The 27,250-nt window shown below is 36.0% G+C and overlaps 2 protein-coding genes and 1 pseudogene across 3 annotated transcripts in view; 2 read left to right on the plus strand and 1 right to left on the minus strand.

Moving 5' to 3' along the window:
* LOC128159001 (laminin subunit beta-1-like) overlaps window positions 1–16,246 on the plus strand; it is a 32,016-nt gene extending 15,770 nt beyond the window's left edge. The window contains exons 7-31 of one of the 2 annotated variants that reach the window (XM_052822028.1): window positions 59–247; window positions 512–691; window positions 1,465–1,574; window positions 1,911–2,126; window positions 3,758–3,916; window positions 4,264–4,384; window positions 4,535–4,662; window positions 6,034–6,223; window positions 6,467–6,610; window positions 6,911–7,142; window positions 7,297–7,460; window positions 7,778–8,002; window positions 8,310–8,512; window positions 8,883–8,979; window positions 9,256–9,447; window positions 9,600–9,780; window positions 9,930–10,114; window positions 11,140–11,375; window positions 11,733–11,918; window positions 12,094–12,270; window positions 12,684–12,859; window positions 13,050–13,191; window positions 13,433–13,609; window positions 13,717–13,873; window positions 14,030–16,246. In XM_052822028.1, coding sequence (XP_052677988.1) covers window positions 59–247; window positions 512–691; window positions 1,465–1,574; window positions 1,911–2,126; window positions 3,758–3,916; window positions 4,264–4,384; window positions 4,535–4,662; window positions 6,034–6,223; window positions 6,467–6,610; window positions 6,911–7,142; window positions 7,297–7,460; window positions 7,778–8,002; window positions 8,310–8,512; window positions 8,883–8,979; window positions 9,256–9,447; window positions 9,600–9,780; window positions 9,930–10,114; window positions 11,140–11,375; window positions 11,733–11,918; window positions 12,094–12,270; window positions 12,684–12,859; window positions 13,050–13,191; window positions 13,433–13,609; window positions 13,717–13,873; window positions 14,030–14,169 — 4,307 coding nt within the window. In that variant the 3' untranslated portion in view covers window positions 14,170–16,246. The remainder of the gene's footprint in view (window positions 1–58; window positions 248–511; window positions 692–1,464; window positions 1,575–1,910; window positions 2,127–3,757; window positions 3,917–4,263; window positions 4,385–4,534; window positions 4,663–6,033; window positions 6,224–6,466; window positions 6,611–6,910; window positions 7,143–7,296; window positions 7,461–7,777; window positions 8,003–8,309; window positions 8,513–8,882; window positions 8,980–9,255; window positions 9,448–9,599; window positions 9,781–9,929; window positions 10,115–11,139; window positions 11,376–11,732; window positions 11,919–12,093; window positions 12,271–12,683; window positions 12,860–13,049; window positions 13,192–13,432; window positions 13,610–13,716; window positions 13,874–14,029) is intronic. The other variant, XM_052822030.1, reaches the window with a different exon arrangement.
* Window positions 16,247–16,553: 307 nt separating this feature from the next.
* On the minus strand, window positions 16,554–19,281 carry LOC128159004 (uncharacterized). Its single transcript, XM_052822032.1, has 2 exons — window positions 19,169–19,281; window positions 16,554–18,281 (listed from the first exon to the last, which is right to left on the minus strand). The coding sequence occupies exons 1-2, from the start codon at window positions 19,169–19,171 to the stop codon at window positions 16,554–16,556; spliced, it is 1,731 nt and encodes a 576-aa protein (XP_052677992.1). The 5' UTR covers window positions 19,172–19,281.
* Window positions 19,282–24,388: 5,107 nt separating this feature from the next.
* The window catches only part of LOC128159007 (laminin subunit beta-1-like), a 35,693-nt pseudogene continuing 32,831 nt past the window's right edge, over window positions 24,389–27,250 (plus strand).

Below are 27,250 nucleotides of genomic sequence, written 5' to 3' on the forward strand. Positions count from 1 at the left end.
AATGTGACAATATGCCTTACAAGCTGTACTGTATTGTATGAATGACAATTCTTCCCAGAGTGCAACTGCAACGGTCACTCTGACAGGTGTAAGTTTGACCCGGCCGTGTACGAGGCGAACGGAGGAATCAGTGGAGGGGTGTGTCTGGACTGTCAGCACAACACGATGGGGCGCAACTGTCAGCAGTGTACGGACATGTTCTACCAAGACCCGTATCAGGACATCCGCAGCTCAACCATCTGTAAACGTGAGTCTTAGAATAGCTGATTAATCTGTAAGAGAGCTTATGCAATAGAATGAAAATGTGAGGGATAGTGAAATGATTAAGCTGAAATAAACCTTCATATTAAAGTAACTAACTTAAGAAAAAATTTCAAGACTTAACCATTCGGTAAATATAATTTGCAATTCCCATCTTTGAAAATCACACAATAGTACACTTAACGGGTACTCTATTATTACTGTAATTTTATATCACTCCCACTAACCAGTGGTGTCCAACTATTTGTAGCTTGTGACTGTGACCCATCGGGTTCCCTTTTGGGTGGGCGCTGTGATGATCACTCGGACGAGAGAAATGGACTGGTTGCAGGGAGATGCCACTGTAAGGACCACGTGGAGGGCAAGCGCTGCGACACGTGTAAAGATGGCTTCTACAATCTGGATGAGTCTAATCAGCAGGGGTGTGAAGGTATTAAATTAGGTTGATTCTGCTGTTGTAGGATTAAGTGTGATCATTCTCCTTTAAATCCATTATTTACTTTCCAAATGAAAGCTGAATACTATGATGCTAGTATATAACAACACATTTTGTGGAATTAACAACAACACGCTGCAGCTATTTAATATTTGGCATATTAGATGTACACATAATTATGGCATAAAGTTGGATCACATGATTTATTTATTTTAATAAAACAATTCTGAAAATTTAAACTTTCCGCTGTACGTGTCGTCCAAAACTGGTATTTAACACCTGAGCAATTTTTATATATAGCCTTGCTAATAAACTGGTTCTTAAGAACCAGGTGACACAAACAGGTATTCGAATGAAAACCTTATATATCCGGATAATTAATTCATTATTATACCAAGTAGAAATTGATTTCTGTCTAATTCGTCCCTCAAACGAAAGAAATCATATTTCTTTTGTGTATATTTTATAAAATTTTCCCATGAGAAGTTATTGTGTGATCTTTTCCATGTGAGTGTTGGCTAGGGAATCACTGGAAAACACGAGTTGGATGAAAAACATGTATCTTCATAAATAAGAAATTTATCAAACAGGAGGATTATGATAAACAGCTGATGAATATTGATGTATGTCATTTCACAATGAGTTTATCAATTTTAGGTTTTGGTCAATGGTATTAATTTGATTGGCGAGCTGTTTGTTACATGAGATTACTGACCGCTTATGTTTGCTGTAGCCTACGTTTGATTTTCTCTTGACCTGTATTACAGCCTGTGACTGCAGTATGATTGGGACGGTCACTAATTCCTCCTGTGACAAGGACTCGGGAATGTGTCTGTGTAAACGATACGTCACTGGAGAGAGATGTGACACCTGTTATGTAAGTGGATCTTCTGAAAAACTGATTGAAAAAATATGTATTACCTCCCTCACTCCAAACTAAAAATATGTACATACCTTTTGATTATGTTAATCTGTTTAACTGATGAAATGCAAATGATGCTACAGTTTTGGAAGAGCAAAACACAACCATTCAGGAAATACTGACCCATTATTTTGTGTACATATGTTCACAGACGATTGAATGTAGTGCAGAGTTCCTTTCAAAGTTTGCCTGAATCTTGTATTAATGTTACTATAGTCTGGAATATTAATTACATTGATACACAGTTGAAAATATGAAATAGTTAAGGTGTGTGTACGTGTGGTCTTTCAGCATGGATTTTATGGACTGAGTGACATTGACACTGGTTGTACACCATGTGACTGTGATGTGGGTGGGTCAATCAGTGAGGCGTGTGACCAGACAACGGGGGCGTGTACTTGTAAACCCAACATCATTGGTAAGCAGTGTAACGAGCCCCGCCCAGGATATTACTACGCCATGCTGGATTATCTCCTTTATGAAGCTGAACTTGCCAAAGGATTTGGGGTAAGTTTGAGAACAAAACTTGTAATTTGTAATAAGTAATATAAAAAAAAAAAATCAATAGTTAGATTAAAAAAAATGTGGATTTTAGAAATAATGGCAATAACTTTAAAAAGCAACCAACTTTTTAATAAAAAATGATTTTATTACATGCAATCCCATTAAGTAAAATAGCACACTTGTGGGAATTTTAAAAAAAGATTCTCTTAAAGCCTGAAGAACAGCAAAACAAGTTCATGTACATGTATACCGTATATACTCGCCTATAAGTATTGTTCGCCTATAAGTCGGTTGTCTTTTTTCAAGTTTATTTACAAGATTTTGCCATTGACCCTCTTATAAGTCGGGTATCTTTTTCAGGATAATCAGTCTATAAATTCTCAATCAAATTAGCACATTTTATCAAGCAAGACTATATATTAGATAAAATGTTTTGGTGTTTGACCCCTCTGTTATCATTTCTAGATGCATTTTTAAAGTGTTGTGTTCAGTTAAGACATCTTTCCTGGAATAATAACTTTCGATTTTGGACGCCATTTTTTTTTTATTAATACACTTGGCATTAGCTCTAAAACTATTTAAAATACTGTTGAAAATAAAATTATAGTGATTTTGATCCCCTGTTGACTGATTAAGATAGTATAGCCCCTTTTAAAACTGGTGTGTTAGCTTGTGTTGTTTTGGGTGACATGCCACCTACAGCCACCAATATAGCTATTATCACCTAAGATGAAATTAATTATGAATAATTATAAAACGATCTTTATTTTTTTTTAAACAGACCAGCATTTATTTCAGTGTTTAATTTTTAAGTATTCAACAGAAATTACTGTTCTGTAATCCCACTGTCTAGATCGCTTGTAGACGCCATGTTTTTTAATAGTTTTCTGTAAACAGAGTTATCTTTCTTGAAATTTGTAACTTTCGATTTTGGACGCCATTTTTTTTTTAACACTCATTACAACTTGATTATAGCTCAAAAACTACTTTAAATGCTACTGGAAATAAAATGACAGGTATTTTATCCCATACTGACCGATTAGGGTTGGTAATTAGCCCCTTACACTCAGTGTTGGCTTGTATTGTCCTTAGTACAGTTATACCTACAGCTATTATCACCTCAGGCGTAAATAATTGCCTGCTTAAATAAAAGATCCTATCAAATAAACCCTGTTTATATTTTTAAGAAATACAGTTGAAACTTTCAATGCATTTATAAATGTGTTTATCTTTTTAGTAATTAAAATATAAACATGTCAAGTATAGGGATCACAAGTCAAAAGTTGGAAGCAAATTGGCACCCAAAAACGAAGTTTTACCCAGTGGAAAAATTTTCTGATTGTATGTCATGCCTATAAGTCGGACCCCTACTTTTTGTTCAAATTTCTACTCCCAAAATACCGACTTATAAGCGGGAATATACGGTATTATATGTACACTTAAAAGTGGTACAAGTGCAAGAATAGAACAGATTTGTATCATTCATACATTTATATCTAATTTGATATCATTACTGAATAGATAATCATCAAAAAGCAGTGAGTGAAAAAAAATCTAATAGGAGACTTGAAGTACCGATACTACAAAGGTGTTTGACTATAAGTTAAAAATTTTATTGGTTTGTTTTTCCCCAGCAAGCTCGTCAGTACATCCAGGAGCCCTACGCTGACGGCTACCAGCCCTGGACGGGACCAGGGTACATGCTGGTTAGGGAGGGGGACAGCCTGGAGTTCAGTATCGACAACATCGAGTTCCCCACCAACTATGACATAGTCATCAGATATGATCTAAGGGTAGGTAACTCTCATTTGACAAAATTTTAAATGGGAAAAAAAAATTATATAGTCAAATGTGCTTCATAGATGAAAAATGAATCCTGTTGTGACAACTAATAGCAATATTTTGTGTTTTAATTTGCATTCAGAAGTTTTGGTAAGTACTGGGGGTTATTTTAATATAAAAGGGAAACACAGAATGTTTTCGTAAAGAGACTTAAGAGCATGCACAGGTGCTAATAGCATGCAATGTATGTTGAGGCTTTACAGAAGGTCTTGACAATACATTGGGGAATGGTCTTGAAAGGTACAATTAGTTTGATAATGTACTACAGATGTTACATGTACATTTCTTTGATAAACAGATGCCAGAAGTGTGGGAGGATGTCAAAGTTACAATTCGGCGGGACAAAATCCCAGATGAAAACGGACCATGTGCCAACCATTTGCCACGAGATGATGATAAAAGCACCACCCTTAACCAAGGTTTGTTACTTGCAGAAAATTAGAACAGGAATCAATATGTTTAAAAAAGTTTCATACTGTTCGGGAAATATGAATTATTCAATACAAGTATATACTATAAATTTTTATGGAATTTCTGATTTTTCAATATATTTTAAAAATATGATTTAGGATCACGATATGTGGAAGTTACACCATCAGCCTGTCTCGAACCCAACACTAACTACACCATTCGTCTGGACTTCCGTCGCTACAAGTCGGGGTTATCTACCCCTGATGCCACGGCCTTGATTGACTCGGTAGGCTTCTTTTCCTTTTGATAGAGTGACTGTTTAAAATATTTTTGCACAATTACTTATCGTTGGTGAAAGATTTCTCGAGATTGTTGAGACCCCTAATATTAAAGGTTTCCATATGTATCAAACAGCTTAATGGTTTGCTGTACCTCTACTACATGTGCTAAGGTTTGATGAGTAATATATTAAAACAAATCATTTATCAGAGACATATTTGAGAAAAAAATAAATGTCTATGTAGAGTGTTATTCGAAGCAACTGTTATTATATTCCTGGTAAATTTTGACTTTGTCCTTGAATTTACAAACATTTAACAGGTCGAGACCACTATATTTTGTGACGTCGGTATAAATTTGCATACTAAATTAGGCATCTGTTTACTTTTATCGACAAACCAATCAGGTGAATGAGTTGCAAGGCATTGTGGGCTACTACAAGTTTCAGTGTATACAAAGCGTATTGAAAATATATACCATTTTGAATTGTCCTTTGGAAACTCATTTTAAATGATTTTTCAGAATTTATGAAAGTAATATGGACAATTATGTCTGAACTTCAATTTCTATGCTCACATTTAAAAAATATTGCATATGAGGACTTATATCAACCTATTTAAATACCCCATTGTCAATGTTCAAAAGAGAGGTACGTCCTATTGAATTAAAAGCAATGAGTACTGTTTTTTTCACGTGATATCCCATATTTGGGACAACATTAGTAGAACGCGCGTTGATATTTTCTTCAGGGACATTCATCAGAATGCTTAACGGACAAACTACTTTATGCTGCATATAGCTTGTGCTTCTGCGTTTGTATATTTGTGCATTTCTACTACCGTGGCTACTAGTATTCACGTATGTTAAAAAATATACAGTTACCTGTATTTATTTCTAGTGCACAATGATAAAGTCACCAATACACAAATGTTATGTTTTTTTTCTTATCAAAATATGTTTGTACTTGTATGCGTATGTTTGTCAGTCGTTTGATACTGATCATTTTTGAAGCAACAATTAATCAACTAAAACAACAGTATTTTTTAATGTGAGCATGGAACAAAGTTAATGGTACGTAATGTTTCCTTTTTTACCTTCTAAAGTAAAAATCAAGATGTACAAACATTCCGGCAAGCAATTAAATATTGTGTATAAAACAGACAAATACCACGTGCGTTTGTTGAATCGTGAACACGTTATAGACCGTCATGCATTGCAACTCATTCACTGGATTGGAGAATCTGTTTGCCGAAAATACTGTCACGTGTTAAATAATGATATCCATATAAGGTAGTGTACCCGACCTGTTTAAGGCACTTAAAAATTGTAAAATTTTTACATGTAACATATGAATCAGTTTGTCTCTTCCTCTTTGTAGATTGTCCTTGTGCCAGCCACAGATAGTATTCCAATCTTCCAAGTTTTTGGTTACTTGAACTTCATGAAGAATGAATTTCTTCGCTACAGATGTCGTGAGAAACAACTGACCCCGTACCGACCCAATTACCCAGAATTCTGCAAGAAACTCACCTTTAGCATCTCAACCAGCATGCTTCACCGCGCCCTGCGTAAGTCCCTATGCTTGGTCTAGATTCAAATGTCCCAAAATTTAAAAGAAGAATTTATTTGCCATTTTTGGCAACTTTATAAACAATCTTAAAAGTAATGGATGGATTATAAACTTCAGATAATTCGCTTCCAATGATACATGTTATCCTTTGTAAATTTCATGAAAATAATTGATTTGCCATGTGTTTACTTTGTAATAACATTTTACCTGGGATTTGTATGAAATTTTTCTCCCCTTACAGCCTGTGAATGTGACCCCACCGGGTCATTGAACTCAGAGTGTGAGCCTGCTGGGGGACAGTGTCTGTGTAAACCCAATGTGGTGGGCAGAAAGTGTGACCGCTGTGCCCCAGGGACCTACAACTTTGGGCCCGCTGGGTGTTCTGGTAAGTAGATGATAAACATAAATGGTAAATGTTGGTGATATGAATTAGGCATAATGTGTTTGCTAACATTTCCTATTTGCAGATTCCATTCTAAAACACTAAGAGAGCTAATTGATAGAGACAGTGAATTCTGGTCCAACATAAATATAGAAAAGCTATTTTTGATGGTTGAAGTGACAGATACAGAAATTGAATATAAACAAACTATCTTGAATGTAGTTTTACATTAGGTGAAGGATTAATCTTGCATGTTTTTAATGCTGTAACACATAATGAACTTTAATTTGTTTATGTTGACAGCTTGTAACTGCCATGAGTACGGATCTCGAGACAACCTTTGTGATGCCCAGACTGGTCAGTGTCTGTGTATCTACAACGTGGGATCTCGTGACTGTAGTCAGTGTGAGGCCGGATACTGGGGATTCCCCCAGTGTCGGGCATGCGACTGTAACGGAAATGCAGAAACCTGTGATGACCTGACTGGGAGGTGTATTGCATGCCTTAATAACACTGCAGGAGACCACTGTGAGAGGTTAGAGGAAAATATTTTGAACCTTTCTTCTGTAGAGCAAGTTATTTGAAAATTAAAACATTTTCACAAGTTTTAATATTCTAGGTTTTGTTCTGTTATGTTATTAACTTGTCATGGAGTGATATTAAATTTCCTGAATGTTTTCTCTGCACAGTTGTGATGCTGGTTATTATGGTGACCCAAGGAGTTATGTCAGGAAGCCCTGTCGCCCCTGTATGTGCCCCGGGGGTCCCACCAGTCTGACCCAGCATGCTGACTCCTGTTCAGAGGATCCTAGACAGGAGGTCATTATCTGCAACTGTTTGCCAGGATATCAAGGTACAGATAGGTACTTCTTAATAACACATGTGCAAAATAAGACAATGCTATTGATATACATTTGACCGGCATTATCATGAATTTTTACAATGTAGATACAGTACTTTAGAATTGTTTACCATAAAAGTGAAGGTCAGAGATAAATGGCCAATAAAGGTCAAGGTCATTTGTTAAGTTAACAAAAAAGCCCTATTGAAATACTGAAATTTAGATCTTAATCCGTAATTATTAAGTCAGTAGAAGAAAGTAATGTATATTTGAATGACATAAACTATCATTACAAACCATTTATGTGGTGTGTGCTTGCTTTATTGTAGGACCTAACTGTGACACATGTGCAGAAAACTACTTTGGGAATCCCTTGGTAGCCAACAGTACATGTGAACCCTGCCTTTGTAACAATAACATTGACCCCAATGTGGATGGTAGCTGTGACACATCCTCTGGGGAGTGCCTCAAGTGTCTGTTTAACACTGAAGGGTTCAGCTGTGAGAAGTGTAAGCCTGGATACTATGGGGACGCAACCACCCAGAGCTGTGTGGGTAAGGGAATTTGGGGGTTAATGGCCATAATTATGGGTTTTTTAATGTTTAAACTGAAAGAATAGAAAAAATGTTTTTTCTCAGGTTGAAAGTCACTCAGTTTTAAGAGTTTTGCGAATGAAAAAAATTTAGGTTTCTTATCATTCAGACAATTACATTTGTACATGTATTAAATATTATATAGATAAGTTTATTTTGAATTCTGGTTAAATTGGTTGAAGATCTGGTTAAATTGAAGACTTTATTAATTTTTTCAGTGTAAAGAAGGACATTTCAAAAACAGATTTTGATCCATTATTTTTTTGAGCAGAGTGTGTATGTGACCCCTATGGTACGGACAGGTCAGCTGGGTCATGTGATAGAGAGACAGGGCAGTGCCCATGTCTCCCGAATGTGACCGGACTAAGGTGTGATGCCTGTCTTGCCGGCTACTGGAACATCACCAGTGGGGAGGGCTGCTCCGCCTGCGGGTGTGACCCTGAGGGGTCTCTTGGAATTACCTGTAATCAAGTAAGAATTGATTTTCTCCCAAACCCTCTATCAAAAAATAAGAAATAAATTAAGACCCAATATCTACTGTAGATTCCTTATTTTACACAAATACTTCATCTCGCAATAAGGCTGTTTTCTATCAAATCGTTAGAATCGAGAACATAGAACTTTTCTCCTCATTTCTTATGGTTCTCAACTTTAAAATAATGGTGCGATATAAGAACCTGTGAAGAGTGTTTCTCAAGATTTTTAAACTGAAATTACTTCTTGTGTATATTAGGAATCTACAGTATGTAAAAGTGCTAAAAGCAGCCAAAAAAATAGATTTTATGATTTGTATTTGAGTAAATTTTGAGACACTATATGCCATAAACCGCTTGGATTTCAGTTTGATGGCCAGTGTGACTGTCAGCAGGAGAGGGGTGGCAGGGACTGCAGTCAGTGTGAGGACCTGTACTGGGGCAACCCCAAAGTCCAGTGTACAGGTGAGAATGAAAATAAGTTATCAAAGGGGAATACCTTGATTTGATGTTTTGTTTTTTTTTATCTTAGTGGCTATTGGTAGAATGTCTCTATTTTTTAAGGTTATCCCTGGAGTACTTGAAAAATCTAGCTGTATTTCTGTTTTCAATACTGTTCTTGGATTACGTTAAACAATTAGAATTTGTGTATTTAAGTGTTATTCTGAGCCATTGTAAATCGTTCATGTTTTGCATTAATTGTTTTTTTTTATCTGTTTCCTCTGTTTCCTCTTCCTTCAGCCTGTGACTGTAATGGCCAGGGGTCAGCTGACATGCAGTGTGACCGCCGAACTGGACAGTGTGTGTGTCTGACTGGAATCAGTGGTTACAAGTGTGACCGCTGTGACAGAGGCACCACCGGAGAACTACCCAACTGTAAACCCTGTGGGGAGTGCTTTGATAACTGGGACAGAGTTATTAGGGATCTCAGAGGTATAGTCCCACCCCAAATCTTAAACATTCAATTCATCCTTTATATGATCGATATCAATTTATAAATTGATGAAAGACTGATCGTTTGAAAAAAGGTCGGCTAATTTCTGTTTTACAAAATTTTAAAATGTCATGTCTTTTTCCAAACAAAGATCAAACCCAGTATTTGGTCAATGAGGCTCTGAAGATCAAGGCTACAGGAGTAGAGAAGGCATTTGAGAAGGAGTTTGCTGAAATGGAGAACAACATCCAGGAAATCCGAGACATCATTCGCAATGCAAATGTGTCCTCTAATGACATCAGAGACATTGAGATGAATCTCAAACAACTCAGGTCAGTATTACTCACTGGTAATACGTAAAGCATAAAAATCTAAATTATATGTGTACTGTTAGTGTTTGTCATAGGTATTTACAACAGGAATTTTGAAATTGATTCAGATCTTCAGATGTAAGATGTTTGATTTTTTATTTGGTTGACAGGGAATCTCTGAATATCAGCTACACAGATTTAGAGAGGACGAAGGAGGAAATAGATGTAAGATCCAATAGTATCAGACAGGGCAACAATGACATCAGAGCCCTACAGATGGGTGTTGACAAACTCAAACAGAAAATAGAGAACCTGAAGAGAAATGCCACCAATGTCCAGGCTCAGGATGTGGAGGGTAAGGTCTTGACCAGGGGAGAGGAGGGGTAGATTTACTTTTTAAATCTTTAGTTGAATAAAATCTTTACTGAATTTGCAACTGTAATGAAAAGTTGAATTAAACATCTCCCCTTTTCATTGAGAGATACTATTATGGCTATTATACATATATTACATGTCTTCTCGGTCGACATACCAGAATATTTGCCCCGAGGTGACAGGAAAGCCCTGGAGTGTTATGTCGCCTGATGCCGAAGGCAGAGGGCAACATAACACTCCAGGGCTTTCCTGTCACCGAGGGACAAATATTCTGGTATTGTCGCCCGAGAAGACATGTAATATATGTTATATAACATTTTTGAAAATAAAAATCTGTTTAAGAATATATTTACCTCATTAACATGTGTATTTTTAAGTATTAATGCATCTTCATATGTTACAAATCAATTTTCTTGTAAAATGTCGATCGATGTTTTCAAACAGAACATAACTATTTAAATTAAACAATTAAAGTAAGTTTCTCTGAATAGGAGACACTGTCATGACATTTTTATTTTTGAGGAACTGTTAACGTTTGCTTAGCTAAATTTCGAACCCGACGGAATTAATATGCAGAATGATTGCATGCGAGGATGAAATAACAGTTTCGGGAGGGCAATATAACCATTTCCTGTGAAATATAACTTTTTATGGGAGGGCAATATAACTATTTCCGGTGTTATTCAGCAATTTTCAGGGCATAGTTATAAAATTATCTCATTTGTGACATAACGAAAAAACTTATTCAAAAATGTTATGTTATAAATTATTATACCTCGGTGAATATTTTCTGTGTAAAATTACTACGATTAAACATGCTAACCATGAAAAAGTAAATACATGTAGGTATATACTATCTGTTCAAATTTTTGCCCTATTTTTTAAAGAAAAATGTCTCAATCAGTTATAATTATTATTCTGTTGTTTACATCAAGTTCATTGTCATGGTCTTTATTATTAGTGATAAAGATAAACCTGATAAAAAATTATAATTGTGTTTTCCAGGTGCATTCAACTTGACAAAGAAGGCCCAGGAAGTATCAATGGCAGCTCAGAGAAAAGTGGATGCAACTGACATAATTTTAGAGCAGTCAGAGACAACGAGAAAAGAAGTGAATGCAATGGTGGAAAGTCAGCACCAGGAGTTTGATAGAAAAGTAGCTGAGAACAGTAAAAATCTGAAGGAAGTCACGGATCAGATTAATGGCCTCGGAGACAAAATAACAGACATCAATGAAATGGTAAGATCCTTTTTGACAAAACATTTGCATATGAGTGAAGTCAATTGGGCAATTCAAAATGTTATCAGAATACAGAAACTGTCCTGAAAATATGTCAAGACCCTTACTTAAGGTCATATTGACAACTTCAAGGTCAGGAAAAATGAAGAATTAAAAAAAAAAAAAGAAGTCGGGTTGTAGGGGAAGCAGGTTGGTTGTATCATTTATGAGCTCCCTCTCAGTACCTGTACATATAAAGATAAATTGAAAACTGCAGACCTTGAAGTTTAGATAAATTTGCTATGCGGTGACTAATGAGTACCTATTTCTTTTAATGTACTGGACATCAAGCTTAGCTAAAGTCTTACTTTGATATAGGTGTGTGACAAGCGTGGAGAGCCCTGCCACTCTGTGTGTGGAGGAGGTGGATGTGGAGTGTGTGGTGGAGAACAGAGCTGTGGAGACGGAGCGGTAAAAAAAGCAGAGAACGCCCTGGACCTGGCCCGCCAGGCAGAGGAACTGCTGAAAATCAAGGAGAGGAATGCAACAGAACTCTTACAGAAGGTTAGTAAGACAGAAAAAGAGAGAAATGGCGTTACACATGGAGAAAAGAGAGAGATGGTCTTATACATGCAGAAAAAGAGAAAATATCAGTTTAAGAATTGTTTTGTTTGTAAATAAATGATTTTCTGTATGATACACACTGTTTATTTTATTTTGGTTGTATGTCATTAAACAGCTACAGAACTCTCAGAGAGGGGCAGAGATGGGCAAGGATGAGGCTCAGATGGCTTACAATGAGGCACTCAAAGCTAAGAACCAGACCGAGTACGCTCGCACAGCCCTCCAGGATCTGTTTGTCAGGATCTCGGGATTCCTGTCAGCAGATGGTGCCACCCCTAACGATATCAAATCTGTGAGTCAACATTGACAACATCTGTTGTTTTCAGCAAGATTTTGTTTTTTATGGTTTTTAAAATTATATATATATATATATATATATATATATATATATATATATATATATATATATATATATATATATTGATGTTTTTGAAAAAATTTATATAAGTTGTTAGAATTTAAAGGAATTAAGATTCTATCTTTATTATGTGTACTGTATGTGTTTCCATTGCTTGAAAAATAACAAGTGTCTGTTATTTCACTGATTTCATCAAGTGTGTCTTTCCATGTTTACCTGAGTTAAGCTTGATATATATGAACCCTACAAATTAGCTCTTTCTTTCTTAACCAAAAATTAAAATAGTCTACAACACACAAAAGGAGTAATTATATGAAAAAAATAATTTTGATAATTTCCTGCTACAGATTGCAGAGGAAGTGCTGGCTATGAGCATATCGCTGACCCCCGATCAGATTCTAGATCTTGCCCAGAAGATAAACATCACCATACAGGGCCTTCAGAACATTGATGACATTCTGGCTGAGACAAGCAGTGATCTCGCTCGAGCCAAAGGACTCAAAGACCGAGCAGAAACAGCCGAGTGAGTTCTCTATTTTGAACAGCTTGTGATATTCTTATATATTGGTCTATATAATCTGTTAAAAGAAGAGGCTGTTGGAAATGGAATGTTATGTGTATGAACTAGCTTATGATTAATGGGAAGAAATCAAATTTTCTAGTACTATAATTTCTATACCTACAATGTATACCTATTTTGATCACTTTGTAAGGGCGGATGCCAAGTCCATTCTAGAGAAGGCAGAGGATGTACAGGCCAACCTGAAAGGGGCTACTGACGCCCAACAAGCTGCCCAAGTGGCCATTGCACAGGCCGATAAAGACATCGGAGACGCAGAACAGGATCTCACTCAGGTAATCCCTATGGGTTATTTACTCATTTTACATTTATCTTTTTCGTTTCTTTAACATTGTTTTCTTAATACTGACATTTTGTACATTTATAATTTCTCCTTTAACATGATTTATGTAGTATCCAAGACTGAAAAGAAAATGTTTTCATCTAGAGAAAAATTACCTGAGAGGAGCTTGAAGATGCTTTTTAAAAAGATAGAATAGGAATGTAAATATAAGCAAACATGTATTGGTGTTTCAGATTGAGTCCGAGACAGCTGCAGCCACTGACAAATCCAACCAGTCCCTGACATCACTGGGCTACCTGAGGGCCAGGCTACAGGAGCTTAAGGAGAAATACATTGAGAACGAACAGAGAGTGGACAATGCTGAGATGGCGGCCCAGGAGGCCAACAAACTGGCCCTGAGGGCAGAAGAGGTCAGTACATGTATTGAATTAGGAACTACCCTCTTGATGCAGACATTTTTTGTAATTTAAAATGTAAATAGTTTAGAAACACACCATTTTTCTTCTTTTTTTTTAAGGCGGCAAACCAACTTCAAAATAAATATACCACCACAGCTCAGGATCTCAATTCGAGATACAATCTCACAACTCAGGCTCAATCTCGTGCTGAGACTCTCAAGAGGAGAGCTGATAAATTGGCAACCGATACCACAGCTAAGCTGAAAAAGTTGAAAGGTAAACGTATTGTAGTCACAATTAAGCAAATAGTTCCATTAATGATCACTGAATAAAAGGATGATTTTTCGCAATTTACCTTTGCATTGAGAGGAACAAATTTTAAATTAAAAAAAACTTGTGTATACTTATGAAATTTATTTTATTGTGTTACAGATATGCAGGAAAACTTCAATGCAAATGAGAAGAGACTGAATAAGCTTTCCACTGACATTGATGAACTCAATCGACGAATGGCAGAGTATTTACAAGCCATCAACGACAAAGCTACAAATTATTACAACTGTAAAACATAAGAACAAAATCCTGTTACTCAGTGATTTGATGACTTAGCATGGAGTGTATAAGGACAGCTAGCAATGTATGGGACCACTCGGTGTGCCAGTAGTTAGACAGTGGTCAGACAATTCACATGGTATTTCAAGGTGATTTCTACTGGAGAAAGTATTATACGTGTGTGGTCAGCATTATCTGTTGTAGTCGTAGCCTGTGATACCATCTATGTATTCTATTGTATGCTCCAAATGATCTTGGAGAGAAACTATGGTAGGAATTGAAGGAATTACTATGTACAGTAGTTTACATTGTTCATTGTTTATGATGGACATCTTTTCTCCTTTTCCTCTCAATATCATGTGTAAATGTACATTTATTATACATTATGTATTGGCCCTTTTCATACAGCTGATGTTGTCAAGTATATGACAATGGCTACTTTCACTTTGATGACCTTTGCCCTCTATTAGGTTCAAATTGATCACATGACCAAAACCAGGCATCAATGATAATGAACCTGTGAATATGAATGTGCAGATTTTTTATTTGTTAACTGTATATTATTAGCTTTATATACGTGTATTTTACAGTTCTTTATGAAAGTTTGATCCACTTTTTTATGAATGTACTTTTGAATAGCAGGTGATTGGGCTGTAGTTTTTCACCTTGCAGCAAGAGCCCCTTTCTAATGTTATATGCATGCGTGTGTTCCTTTTGTAAAATAATCATTGTACATGAAGTCATACACATTATTTTTTGGTGACACTCAGTGTGTTTCTGCCATGTTGTGTAATAAGTCTCTTGTTTCCTCACATATAATGCTCATTTATAACAACCTCTGTGATGTTGCACTGCTGAAGATCAAATTTGTCAAATTATACATTGGAGTCAAGTTGTGTGGTCTTTTCTATTTCATTTTCAACATCTTTAACAAAATCGAATGTCGCGAATTATCGGAACAAAATTTCTATTTTAGTGTAATTTAATCTCTGTTCTAAATCCACCCCCCCCCCTTTGAAAAAAAAGTCTGGATATTAGAACTAAAGGCTGGTCTGGGAGCTATAAGATATTTACCTCCACCCCTTTTTCTGAAACATGGGCAGACTTTATGCAAAAACCAAGAAAATTGGATTTTTTAATCTTTTACTGGTGATAAGATATGGTTTGATAAAGGAGTAAGTGGCAAGTTAATATAGGGCATAATACATTAAGGTTTGGTTTCCATGGATACATTGACCAGCGTCAATTGATCTGATATACCTATATATTGCATCGTAATATAATGATTTCTATTGATTCACATCCTTTGCTTTATTTTATTAACCATCAACCAAAATGAATTGGATATAAATCATTTCTTTTCACACTGTAGCATATACAATTTTTTTAAATATTGCCTGTCACAATATTAGCTTTTATATGGTTACTTATATATGTTTCAAATGTATACAAAGAGGATATTAGAAGTTGTAGATGTTCATATATGTTTCATATGGTGCTATAATTGTAGAAAATACAAAACTTGCAAATCCTGATATTTCTTTCTACCAAGCAACCATGTATATAGAAAAGCATTTACTGAGCCCAATGTACAAGGTTGTCAAAAATGTTACTCGAGAGGTTGAATGCAAATTATTTTTGATTTTTATACTATTGGGGTAATAATCGGTACAGTTATAGGTAATATATCATTTCTCGTTGACTTCACAAACGTCTGAGATTTCATATAAGTATTAGTGCACCAGCAATTAGAATTCTGATGGAAAACTCCTTCCGCCATCAACTCCACCTAGTGGTTTTTGGTGTTTATCAATCCATCTTTCCATCAATTTTTCTATTTCATAAACGAATAATTTTAAATTCTTGTTCTGCAAACGATGATGTCCATCTTGTATACTACTGGAGCTTAGTTGAAATCAACAGACATGGTAATTTTACCTCACAGTAGGAAAACCCCGGTACTTACAGAATTTGTGTAAACACCCCCCCCCCCTTTTTTCTATAGAAATATGATACAATGTCATGTATTTAGTTTACTTATCTCATCATTTAAAGACAGATTTGTTCAAATAAGAATTTTACCTCAAAATAAATTCACATTTTTCTACAAGTGTTTTCTTTTTATTGTCATCTCATGTTGAGTGCATTGGTTAATATTGAAATAAGTTTAAAAACAATTAAAGCTTTTGTTTAGATTAATTAAGCAGTTTCTAATTGCTAAAAATAAATATTCTTTATACATATATTAGTTATATATTTATTCGTCAATTCTCTACGAATCGATACATGAGTCATTGTATTAATTATAATAAGTATTGTACATGTAAATATCATTTATTGTGCACTAACATGATGCTATAGTAACATAAACACAGTACCTAAAAGAGGTAAGGATATATATAGTTCACTGAAGATACTTGTACACTTTCACTGTGTCGGTGGTGTATTGTCCCACCCAGAGATTGTTCTCATCATCCACACACACACTAAAGGGATGATCTACCCCATGTTGTTCTGTGAATAGTAAAGACAAGAACTGACCGTCCTGATCCAGGAGATGAACTGATTTACTGATATCATCACACACCAGGATGTGACCGAGTACATCAGTACATATTCCATAGGGAGTAATCCTTGACCTCTGACCTGTGTAGGAGAACCTGTGTTGTCCTGATTTATCCACCACCACTACAGCATCATTGTTATAGTCTGATACACAGACATCACCATTGATGTTTTCTGTGATGTAGTGTGGATACTTGTACAGTGGCTGTCCTTTGTTGTCTCTCTGTATGCTCTGTATTTCTGTCCCTGCCTTGTTGTACCTGGTGACTTTAGCCTCTTCATCTGTCTGCATCCCCACCAGTATGTCCCCGTTGATTTGGGAGGAGTGTATACTGAGTGGTCTCCAGTTTCCTGTTTTAATGAATTCAGTGATTGTATTATCCGGTGTTATCCTATTGATGACTTTGTTTTGTTTGTCTGTATAGATCAGATCCCCGTCCTGTGTGACTGTGTGGTAGCCGTCAGATCCACCATTGGTTTGTATCTTCTGTAGCTGATTCCCCTGTAGATCTGTTTGGACAAGGATACCACCATAATCACTGACCCAGAGTCTGCCTGATTTACCCAGTGATATATGAAATACATCATAAACACCTGGTACTGTGTACTCCCTGACCTTGGTGACAGAGGAAGACAGAGACAGTGTTTGTTTCACGTCAGATTTCTCTCTGTCTTGTTTCCTCTGTTTCCCTGTAGGTTTCAACTGTGTAGAGGCAGTCTCCATGGGCTTTATTTTTCTGTTCTCTGGTTTAGTGTTAGGAACAGTTATTCTACCCAGCAGTTTGGCGACATCTTCCTTGCTGTATTGACCAGCAGTAAATACGGGTGGGACTGGTTTGGATGTCTCTGGTATTGGTTTTATCAGTATTTTTTCAGATTTAAGAGCAAATGTTAAATTGTTGATGTCTGAGGGAGATAGGTAACCATAAAATGTTTTGACTAAACCATTGAGATAGTTTATATAATCATCTATTCCTTGGTTTTGGCCGTTTAATGTTTGCAATAATGACTGTTCTATTTTGTCGACTTGTTCTATTTTATCTGATGTGACTGTGTCTACCAGCTTTTTCACAGACTCAGCTTCAGCTTTCATGGACGTTCTTATGTCTTCCATGGTCTTCTTTATTTTTGTGACATCTCCTGCAATTTCCTTTTTCAGATCTTTAGAAGTAGGCTCAAAATAGCTTCGAATGTTGGCAATTTCTTTGTTATAAATCGAAACCTTTTCGGCAAAGACTATTTCTAGGTTGGTAAACCAATGGCCGCGGTGTTCTTTGGTGCCTGTGCATTTAGAACAAATGGGAATCTGGCATTCCCCACAGAGAAGATCTATTTCTTTTTTGTGGATCTTGCATTTCTCTACAGGAAGTTGACGTTTGCGAAGCTTATAAGGGACAACCTCATGGATCTTGGTTTTCTTATTCTTCTGATGTTCATCTCTGCATTGTTCACACATTGGTTGGTGACAGTCATTGCAGTAAAACTGGCAGTTCCTCTCACAGTCTTCAGTGCCACACACCAAATAATGCTGGGCGTCGGGTGGTATTTGGGATTCAGATAATGCCATCTGAAATGAGAAAACTACTAGTTGAAGGCAGCTGTGGCATTTGTTTGCTATCAAAATTAAAAATCATGAAAAAGTCATTCATTGTAACCCCCCCCTCCCCGCACACACACACACACACACACACACACACACACGCTAATATACACACTGCACTTTTACATTTAACTATTAATAATATAGGTCACAATTTGATGTAATTGAAGGATTTGATTTGTCCATTCCTTACCATTACTACAATCTTCAAGATATTCATCTCTAGTGTTCAACAAAAATTTAAAAATAAACTAAATTTAGCAATGTACATATAATTATGCACAGATCCAGACATTTTTGGAGGGTTAGAGAGATAATTGTTTGTTTGGTGATAGGGAAGTAATTAAAATAAATTTAATATTTTCAAGAGGGGGGGGGGGGGGGGTTCCGATCCCAACCCGCCCCCTACCACACTTACGTGTACATCTGTGCATGGTAACCCCCATCCTTTACAAATCAAATATGGACTATAATATAAACATATAAAAACTTAAATCATTTCTGTTTGTTATATAGATCTAAAAGAAATTTGAATTAAACAAAATTTATTGGTAAGTTTAAAGGAAAATTAAAGACCCTCCTTTTTTCGTGGCAACTTACTACTGCTCCGTGTTCGGAACTCCGAATATTGTCCTCCGCGTTGGGAATTTAAGCCGTATGATGGGGGTGTATACTACCATGTATTTTTAAAACATGGCCACAACTTTCGGTTTATATAATGCTAACTTGCATATAAAATCGTCCAGTGTTGATCGACTTGATAATCGGGTAATCTTGAAGAAAATCACTATTATGTTAGGGAATATGTCACTTATTTGCCATCATTAGATATAGATACAATTATTCTAACTCACCATCAATGTGACCTTAAAATTAGTTCAGCCATTATCGCTTGGAAGACACCCGAGAGAATACGAGACTTGTGTAATTTACTTCCTGGTTGTAAACATAGGTAGAGATCTGAGACGTGTTCAGCAGACCGAGTCCTCACGACGCGATCGACTGCCAAAACTAGGGGTGATTTTGGCGAGCGCTTGCGAGCACCTGCTCTATTGAATACGTCTAAAGTTTAATTCTTCTGACCTCTACCTTGAATAAATAAACACCCCCCACCCCCACACACGCACTTTTTTAGATGAAGAAAATTCGTCAGATATGAACAACTTGACGTACAGATTACTTTGTGTCTGTCCAGTTAACGTTTATATCCTATCTCAATGATTAACGTAATCTGATATTTTCCGTTCTGCTTTTCGTTCCGCGTTTTAGCGCTATATATTATATCAATATGAGTTATTCAGTATGAGAAATCTGTATAAATACAATATAAAGCAAAGTTGATATTTGTACACCAAGTATAAATATTATGCAATTTAAGTTTAAACAATCTAAATCAACATATACACTGCTTTATATAGCTGTATAGAATGAATCAAAGTGTGCATGTCCTGCATGCACAAATTCAACAAAAATGTTCGGGCGGGTTGGGGAGGGGGGGGGGGGGGTGTGGAATGTCCGATGTCTTTGTCTGCTATTATAGGTGTGTAGATATGGAGTAACCATAACTCAATAATTCTTTATCATAATTGACACGTTTTTGACAAAATATATATTGACACCTCAATTAATTACTCGGCCATTTGCAACTTTTATTGAATTAGCTGTAGTTCTGTTTATCCTAGACAAACCTGGAATTCATGAATCAATTAAAGAATTCATACTCCACAAACTGTTCATAGCAAAAACATGTTAATTATGAGAGAGAGAGAGAGAGAGAGAGAGAGAGAGAGAGAGAGAGAGAGAGAGAGAGAGAGAGAGAGAAATCTTATCGAAGTGACATTTTTAAAAGTATTATGAATAGGTCAATTAATATATATTGAGAGTGAAACATTATTCTACATTACACGTTGCGCGAGAAAAGTGAATTAAGATCGGGTTCGGACTTTCATTAACTTAAATTAGGTGGCGCGAAAACATCAACATCGACGAACTGTTTGTGTTTGTTTTGATGTCTGGATTAAAAAATAAAAAATGTCTACAAGGAAAAGACAAGGACAATATGACTGTTGATCTTCAAGTCGAATCCATCGCTATTGTACGGTTTGTAATAATTCTCTGCCATAGTGAGAACTTAAATTATCAGTCCCATTTATCAGTTTATATCAAAGGGTTGTAGAGGAGAAGAGTGGATCGTAAACCCCTGTCCTGCGAAGATGCATTTATGTTAGCATGTTCAGCTATTTTATCATACAATTTTCATAATTGTGTATTCTTTTCAGCATGTATACAAAAGAACACTTTAGTGCAGTGATAGTTTTCAACTTTAAACTGTTCTGTAAACAATGCATGTAAAGATTACAATTTAATTGATTCATGACCACACAGTTACTTTTGAAATTCAGAATGAAGTACAAAGAAGGTCAGTTATGGTAAAGAAGTTAATCGAATGGCGGTCTTACTAAAAAGCACCCAGGAGCGCCCAGGGTTATAAAAAAGCACCCGGGAGCGCCCGAGAAGCAAATATGGGCGCCCGGGATCCTAGATTCTTTTTAGATTGGTTGTAAAAACTCTTTTTTTTTATTGTTAATATGTATGCATACACTAGAATAAAAATTCGGGGAACTTTAATAATGCAGCAAACAAGAAAGACAACTCTAAATTGTAAAATAGCGTGTCATAATCTAATTATTCACCTGACAGGTAGCGGTTTCACAGCTGAGTCCGTTAGTTACCTGTGGTGCGGAATAGCAGGGTACAGGATAAAGAAATACACAAAGCTGTCATATAACGTCCCCTCTCCACCGTCTCATATACTCATAAGTAGAATGTCACGATATTTCAAACATTACCTGTTAATTCCTTGTTATATAGTTAATATAAAATTGTCAAATCTATCCCCATTGGGGATTTGAATTTTATTCAAATTATGGCTCTTAACGAGGCGGCCTCCACGTGGCAAGAGCTGGGCAACGGTATCTAAATTAAAATCTTGTTTTAAAAAATGTAAACAGATACTGGCAAACAACCTCATCCCTAGAAAGAATAATCTTACTGTGACCAGGCTCTGTAGGACATCTGTCATTTTAACGATAGAACATTCTATCTACCTCATCCCTAGATAAAAATAGTTTGTAACATATTTTATGAATGTAAAATTTCCATAAGACATTGGGGTATTTCTGCTAGCCGTGTATATTTTTATACTGGAATTATCGTTCTTCTTCTGCTCACTTGGTTATTTAATTGAGCAAATGTGAAATAATCCTAATTTCATAACAGATTTGTATTAAACTAACATAAATAATCTCCCGGGCGCCTATTTTTGCTCCTCGGGTGCTATTTTATTATCCCGGGCGATCTCGGTCGCTTTTTAGTGAGACCCAAATGGTAAATAAATCAAACTTATCCATGCCTCAGCTAGTGCCCAGAAGGTGGTGGAAATGCAGTTACCCAAACAATGGAAATATATTTGTGTATATTTTTGATAATTAACATTCTTGTGAAAAAAAAACTGTTTATAAATAGCTTTATTAAGCTATTCTGATCATGAATAGCTTTTTCAAGCTATATAGCTAAATCAGGAGATTGCGCTAGACCTAATAAAGGTATCAAAATATACAGATGTATTTTTACAGATTGCCAATCAGATTGAATTGAGCAGAATTTGACGTGCTACAAATTTTTATTTCATTCACGGGGCACATGAATTTGACAGTAGTAATAGTGTGTAATATAAGGCTCAGTACTACCTCCTACTAGCACTATATAGCTAGTGGGTTAACCATTTAGCTTATTTGGCAGAGTGTTGGTTTTTAATCTGAAAGGTCCTGGGTTCGAGCCTAGTTGTTGTCCATCCTCCTCTTCTATTACATAGGATTAGACTTCAAGATTTTTGTCAGGTAATTGTACTTGAAACTACGGTCACTTTACAAAAATATCTGCTTAAAGAATGAAATTCTTTTTTTTTTTTAATTTATTCAAATCTACAGTCATTTTGGGTCACATATTCTTATTTTGTTAAAAACCGGTTGATTAATTTTGACATAGAAAGGCAAGTGACTAGCTACCGAGGCTGAACAGTTACATGTATTTATACTGTAACAGAAGAATTAATACATTCTTGTGTTTCAATGAAACATTTTATTTTAGAAACAAGACTTGTACATGTATCAAAATACTTGTATCATATTAATAATACTAGTTACTGTAATTGAAAAAAAATTTAATCGCAGGATCTAATTTCTGTTAATCTTGCAGCAAAAAACTGGTAAAAGTGGATTTGTTTCCCTTGAACAAGACAATTTCCTTACTGTAGAAAACCTGAGCAATCTGGATTTATACAGTGGTCTGAATTATCGACACTGAACAACTCTGGATTTCTGTGGTTTGTTTTCCTTGATTAATGTACATTTCAATTTACGAGTATAATTTTCAGAGGCATAGTTTTGTATTTTTGGGGGGGGGGGGGGGGGGGGGGGGGCTGGGGAGTCTGATGGCTATTTTGGTAATTTAGATTTCTGTATGAATTTACAGGTAGCAATTTAGAATTTTCAGGAGGGTCTAAGCCCCCTGACCTCCTCTAGATCCACACATGGAAGGCTTTTCTATTACATGTAACAGAAATTTATTTTCAAAGGATATGATTTCAAAGATAATTTTGAAAATTTTAAGTATATAGCTATAGTTTAATTTTCCTGGAAATCACAATATTGTTAATCATCAGTTTTTCTTCCTTTAGCTAAGATGTTGTAATTACAATGTCTTACATTATTTATACACATACAGTATCTTATTGATGTATATCAGGGTTTTTCCACACCATGCATGTTTTTTCCACAAATAGATAAGAACCTAGAACGGTATATAAAATTTAGTTGAATCAGATTTGTTAAGCTATTTTGCTTCGTTATAAATGTAATTCGTTATAACTGTCAAGTTCATAACATATAATAAAGCCACCGGGAATGAAAATCACTTTACTTTAAGCGTCAATTCATGATATGCGTGTTCGCTTGAGCGTGTTTTACTGTAAATGATTTAGAATTGTTAAACATTCAAAGTAATTGAGGAAAACACATATAAATTGTAACTCTTAACTTTAAGCTAAAGTTTCAGACAATGAAAGAATTCACATGATTTCTGTAATGTAAATTAATTATCGATAATTTTTTTTAGAGATTCAAACAATAATAGATCAGTAAATCATGTCAAAGTTCAAAGTTCATTGTTTTAATGTTACATATACTGAAGCTCAGGTATGATTAGACATCGGTTTATAAAAGTAGCGTGACCAATTTAATTAGCTTGTCATTGGATTATTTAATAAACGAAGCGTTTAATACATATACCTCAGTTTAAAACATTTAAGAAAAAACAGAATTTAAATTGTATAATTCTTAATTTTTGATGAAAATTTCAGACAATGAAACAATTTCTGTAATATTAATTAATTACAGATAATTATTTTTAGAGATGCAAACAATTAGATCAGTAACTCATGTAATGTTACATACACTGAAGCTCCTAACAGGTGTAATTAAACATCTGATCAGTTTATGCAAGGAACGTGACCAATCTAATAAGCTTGTCAATGGATTATTCAATAAACAATGAGGCTTACATGTTCATACACTGTTAACTGGTGCTTGTCCTCCAACCCTGTTATTTCTGTCCTCATACTAAACTAACTGAATGCATGCTTACCTGTTTACTTTATGAGCAAAGAGGGGTAACTCTATTACAAGAACAAAACTTTGTATCAAAAATTATAACATTGTAACAGTAGATATGTTATGCATGATGAAATATTCTTAAACACTAAGAGTGCTTATTGACAGAGACAGTGAATTCTTGTCCAACATAAGTATACCGGTAGAAAAGCTATCTTTGATGGTTAAAGTGACATAGTCAAATATATAGAATATAAACAAATTTTCTTGTATGTAGCAGGGTTGTCTCTAAGACACGGGAGGCAGGGAATTCTCCCACCTAAAATGCAGGCACGTAGCATCGTTTTTGAAAGTGGGGGGGGGGGGGGGCTCCAGACTCAACCCTGATGTAGTTTTACTTTAGGTGAATGATTAATCTGTTTTTAATGCTATAACACATAATGAACTTTAATTTGTTTATGTTGACAGCTTGTAACTGCCATAATTACGGATCTCGGGACAACTTTTGTGATGCCCATACTGGTCAGTGTCTGTGTATCTACAACGTGGGATCTCGTGACTGTAGTCAGTGTGAGGCCGGATACTGGGGATTCCCCCAGTGTCGGGCATGCGACTGTATCTGAAACGCAGAAACCTGTGATGACCTGACTGGGAGGTGTATTGCATGCCGTAATAACACTGCCGGAGACCACTGTGAGAGGTTAGAAGAAAATATTTTGAACCTTTCTTCTATATTGAGTAAGTAGCAAAAATATCTGATTTTTATATGTTTTATCTGAATATAAAATTCAACGGTGTGTGTTTTTATTTTATCCACTTCCTGTTCATCTTCTTCATCAACATGGATGCTTTTGTGGCTAAATGCTCTAAGAAATTACATAAAAAAAGCTATGTAGCTGCCAATCTCCAGTGTAGACTGTGGCATAATGGTCAGAGGTCAAAGTCATATGGTCAGATAAAAGTTAAACTCCCTAACCTGGAATGGCATAGTTATTCCCCCGCTAAATTGTCTCTAATTATTAAACTCGGATTTATTACCCCTCCATCTCTTGATTGTTCACATTTATGCCACAACCGGTTATGTATATATAAACCCAAATCATCTCTCACTTGAACCACATGGAATTAATATGCAGCGTGTCAACTGTATGTCTGAAGGTGTGTGCAGACAGCATGTGAATTATCCCTCTTGTCTTATAAATCTTTAGGTATGTATTTTATAGATTTAATTCACTTTAAATTTATGTATTGTGTAATTTTATAAAGATATAAAAAAAAAAATATGCAGAGCACTGGAGGCCCATCTCCAACCCCTCCCCCCCCCCCCCCCAGTGGTCTACAATTTTTTTTCTTCTTTACAAATTTTATGTTTAAAAATATTGCACATAATTTTTATTGCATACTCATTGTAAATCAGTTTGTATTTTTTAAACACACATTTGAAGAACACAAGAGTTTAAAAGTTTATATCAATTCATTTTTCACCAATGACTGCAACCAGGTTGATCGGGATTGGGATTCTCTAAATTCTCACACCTTTGTTTTGCCAGACCGGAGAGTGACGGTTCTAGCTGATTCTTTCGGTAGTCAGTCTTTACAGGCCGATTTAGTTTTTGTTTGACATACTGTATTGCATTTCTACAACGAGCCCATGCTCGCTTCTTTTTCTGATTCAGCGATTTTGCATGCTTTATGCTATACTCTGACATTTGTTTTATTCTATGCAGAGCTTTCAGTGACTGAGACTGGGCACCAAGGGGAGCACCTAGGGAAGCAAGGGTTGTACACACCGCCATGTCTACCCCATTGTTAGCTCGTAACGGACCTGAGAGAGCATTTCTACTGTAAGTTTTGTTTTTGGGAAGACTGACAGATATGGTTCGATTGGCTGACTTGCACTTGTTTGTAGTTGTGTTCAGAGATTGAGAGAACCATTCCGAGTAATGATTTAAGAATAACCTTGTCTCTTTGATTTAACTTTAGGTCACCTGGTTCTAGATTATGTGCCTGTAGACCAACAGATTTGTGCCACCAGCTAGTTTTGTTACCACCCTTACAGAGAGTTACACTCCATCTGCAACCTTCACCGCAACCCCCACTGTAGTACTTGATGACCCTGTCTACGATTCTAGGTAGGCATTTTAAAATTTTGTTCAAGTCACCGCTATGTTTTTTAAACAATGCCTGAAAAATGCCATGGCATCGTTCTTTGATGTCATTGGCAAACATTTTCTGCAAATCGGACTTTTGAGTTTTAGTGTGTGCAGGAAACATTTCTGGACTGAATTTGGCTTTAACACCTTGACGAAACAGACTTTGCCCCATATGAATCCTATCAGCTAGTCGGCTTGTTTTCCACAGGGGAGACAGAGTGTTTTGAAGGGTGGTTTCTTACCCAACACAACTGATGGCATCACCATCAGTGGTCACATATTTAACCAGTAGATCATGTTTAGCCAGATTTTCCCCAATTTTGTATCCCGTCTCCCTTTCAGACAATGGTTCGGCAGGATTTTTATTTGCTGTACAACCGACATGCCCATATGGGCAGCTAACATCATATCCCTCCTAGGAGCCATGCTACAACCCTGCAAAGCTTATCTACTATATGATAGCTTATCACATTATGTTGGTCTGTCTCATCCTCACAGGCCACACCAATTACTTGTGAGGCTCCCTGGCCCATTTTATGCCTGCTAGTAATACCCCTTGATTGATAAGAGGCATCCATTTGAATATTGATTGGATGCGTCGCGAGGATGGAAGACCTAACATTTCATTTTTAGCTCACCTGAGCTGAAAGCTCAAGTGAGCTTTTCTGATCACCTTTTGTCCGTCGTCCGTCTGTCTGTCTGTCTGTCCGTCAGTCCGTCCGTCTGTAAACTTTTTACATTTTGAACTTCTTCTCTAAAACCGCTTATCCAATTTCAACCAAATTTGGCACAAAGCATCCTTATGGAAGGGCGAATTTAAATTGCAGAAATAAAAGTCCGATCTGTATTCAAAGCGGAGAAAACCTTGAAACTGTAGAAAAAGGGGGGTGCATTTTTAAAAATCTTCTTCTCACGAACTACGGACTCCAATTCAACGTAGTTGAGCATAAATTATCCTTATGGGAAGGAAAATATAAATTGCAAAAATTAAGTGCTAATTCTGTTTCAAATCTGAGTTATTACGAAAATAATAATAAAGGAAAGGCGTGTTTCAGCTTCGAGTTCGGCATCCGGTAAAATGGGTAGGCAAGACTTGGCCTGGGCAAAACAAAAG

The sequence above is a fragment of the Crassostrea angulata genome, chromosome 8, assembly GCF_025612915.1.
Source record: "Crassostrea angulata isolate pt1a10 chromosome 8, ASM2561291v2, whole genome shotgun sequence".
NCBI classification, from domain to species: Eukaryota; Metazoa; Mollusca; class Bivalvia; order Ostreida; family Ostreidae; genus Magallana; species Magallana angulata.